The sequence below is a fragment of the Trypanosoma rangeli genome (genome assembly GCF_003719475.1).
Source record: "Trypanosoma rangeli strain AM80 chromosome Unknown Tra_15.4_contig_00943, whole genome shotgun sequence".
Taxonomy (NCBI): domain Eukaryota; phylum Euglenozoa; class Kinetoplastea; order Trypanosomatida; family Trypanosomatidae; genus Trypanosoma; species Trypanosoma rangeli.
Window position 1 is genome coordinate 1 of NW_021706696.1, and position 2,475 is coordinate 2,475.

Below are 2,475 nucleotides of genomic sequence, written 5' to 3' on the forward strand. Positions count from 1 at the left end.
ATATATATATATATATATATATATATATATATATATATATTGACAAATATTCACAAAGAAAATAGGCCAGTAAACCGCCACATTGGCAAACTGTTTCACTTCAAAATTTAAATATAAAGATATTCGATAGGATAAGCATATATTTCTTATCTCTTAGCAAAAAGAAAAGAACATCGCCTAATTATCCCTTCCAAAGGGAGGGTGATTGAAGAAAAAAGAGATATCTACAACCTTTGGTCAATAGAGCTGAGCGCATTCACTCCGTATCGATGTATCTGCATCTCAGGCCAACTAAAACATCACTATATAGGTCTTGGGGAGGGGGAGCAAGTAAAAAAGAAGCGGGAAAGAAAATAATGTTGCTATATTAATAATAACAGTAATTTAATGCATCAGCAGATTACAAAAAAAAAAAAAGAGTCATATTTCAAGCCCCAAGTTGACTAAATATATATAAACAAAATTTATTAATAATTGAGAAAAAAAAGCAGAAAAGAACAACAAAACAAAAACACCTATCATTTTCGCCGACGGTAACGTTCGGTGGAGTCACTCCGACTTCTCCGCCTTTTACGTCGATTATCGTGATGACTTTTTCGGCTTTTCCCACGGTGACGTCTGTCACGGCTTCTATGACGTCTGTCACTGTCTCTTCTACGAGATGGTGGACTTCGACTCCTACCACGTTGTGACACATGTCGCATCACACAGTCAGACCGTGTGCACCGTCCCCTCAAAAAATCGCGGCATATTTGGCGCTCTTTACGGGCCAATGTCAACTTCCTTTCTTGTTCTTTTTTCTCAGCACATTCATCCACGCTATGTCCACGCATATAACAAAAAGAGCATAGTAGCTCGCTATTAATAGTTTTTATTGAAGCTGCAGAAACATTCACTTTATTTACTCCCAGCCCTCGAAGTCCTTTAGGTGGCTTCCCTGGGGGCGGCTTGGGGATAGGGCCACTCCTTTTTTTTACGCTTATAGTTACACGCATTCCGTTAGAAAGAGTATATTCCTCAGTTGGAATAATGAAAAAGCGAACTTCACCATCACTTTCAGAAGGAATACTTGCAGGGGCAACTTCTTCCTTTGGCTGGGCCCCAATAAGCCTTAATAACTCTTCTGGTGAAGCTTCTTCATTAAACTCATCCTCAATCGTTGCATTCATTTCTTCTCCCCGGCCAAAAGAACTTTCGTCTCTAACATGCCTCAAAAGAAATTCTTCAGCTGGTTTTATTATGGAATCACGATTAAATTCCACAATCGGTTGCATAGTCTGCTTCAATTCACGTTGTATTGTCTCTTCAGGCTCCATCTCCCGTCTTATTTTATCAAGGGCCTCTTTCGCTAACTGCTCTTCTGCCTCCCGAGTGGCCTGACGAAGAAGTTGTCTTGCCTCCCTTTGCGTTTGAATTCGGTGATTCCACCTAAGAAACATTGGATGTTCTGCCGACAAAAATCCGTATCTTGGAGTTGTGCGCAAAAGTTCATTAATATCCGTAGACAGTTTACCGCTTTCAGTCTCCATTTTTTCTTCCTCATCCAAAATTTTCGCCATCAACTCAGACATGGCGCTAGTTGTCTGCAGCTTAATTATTAATGTCAGATGTTGAGCTGCGATATCTTCAAAATCGTTACGACATCCAACAAACTGATTATTCACATAAATAATCATGTAATGCGGCCATATATTGGCTTTTGCAGCCGGAGAGTTGGTTTCAGTTGATAAAACCTCAGCGTCATCACTAAGTTTTAGCCCCAACACTGACAACGCCTCGCTTGCATATTGCCGTTCAAGTCGGCGCACAATAACCCCATCACCATCCGGCGGCGATGAATTGTCAATCGCGGCTGCCGCTTCCCCACCGTATTTGAGCCTTTCAAGAAACGATTTTGCTGAATCTCCCCCCTGCATCCCTATTTGGCTAAGTGTGTGGAAAAAAAAACAAAGAAACTTAAGACCAAACGCAAGACTCAACTCCCACCCACCTTCCTCCAAAAAAAAAAAGGACCCGGCGCGCGCTCCGCGTCTTTCAACACCGCGCGCGCCCCCGCCCCACCCTCGGCCAACCCGCCTACACCGGGACCCTGCCAAAAAAAAAAAAAGAGAAAAACAAAGGACCCCCGCCGCCCGCGCCTCCCTCGACAGGCGGCGGTCGGGTCGCCGCGCGACCTCCCTTTTTTTTTCGGCGCCGGCCCGGAGGGGCCCCCCGCCCTCGCCCCGCGGCCCCCCTCTCGCAGGGGCGCCGCAGGCGCGCATGCACACCCCCCCCCCCCCCCACCGGGGCGGGGTGCCCGGCCTTTTTCATCTGCCCAAGCTGGTGGGCGACGCCTTGCTGAACGACTTTTTTTTTTTTTAATAAAAAAAAAAAGGAAAAGGGAACCTCGCCCTGCTGGCTGGCCGTCGGGGAGCAGCAGCAGCAAACCCCAGCGGGGACCGGAGGGGCGGCGCCGCAGCGGAACGGCGCTGGATT

At 46.1% G+C, this 2,475-nt stretch overlaps 1 protein-coding gene across 1 annotated transcript, besides 2 other annotated features; it reads right to left on the reverse strand.

Moving 5' to 3' along the window:
* Positions 1–40: a microsatellite.
* A 478-nt stretch (positions 41–518) lies between these two features.
* TraAM80_10401 (uncharacterized protein) lies at positions 519–1,916 on the reverse strand (the record flags this gene model as incomplete). The annotated part of the gene is made up of 1 exon (XM_029387022.1): positions 519–1,916. One exon carries the CDS (start codon positions 1,914–1,916, stop codon positions 519–521), a length of 1,398 nt encoding a protein of 465 aa, XP_029233123.1.
* A 178-nt stretch (positions 1,917–2,094) lies between these two features.
* Positions 2,095–2,119: a microsatellite.
* The last annotated feature ends 356 nt before the right edge of the window (positions 2,120–2,475 follow it).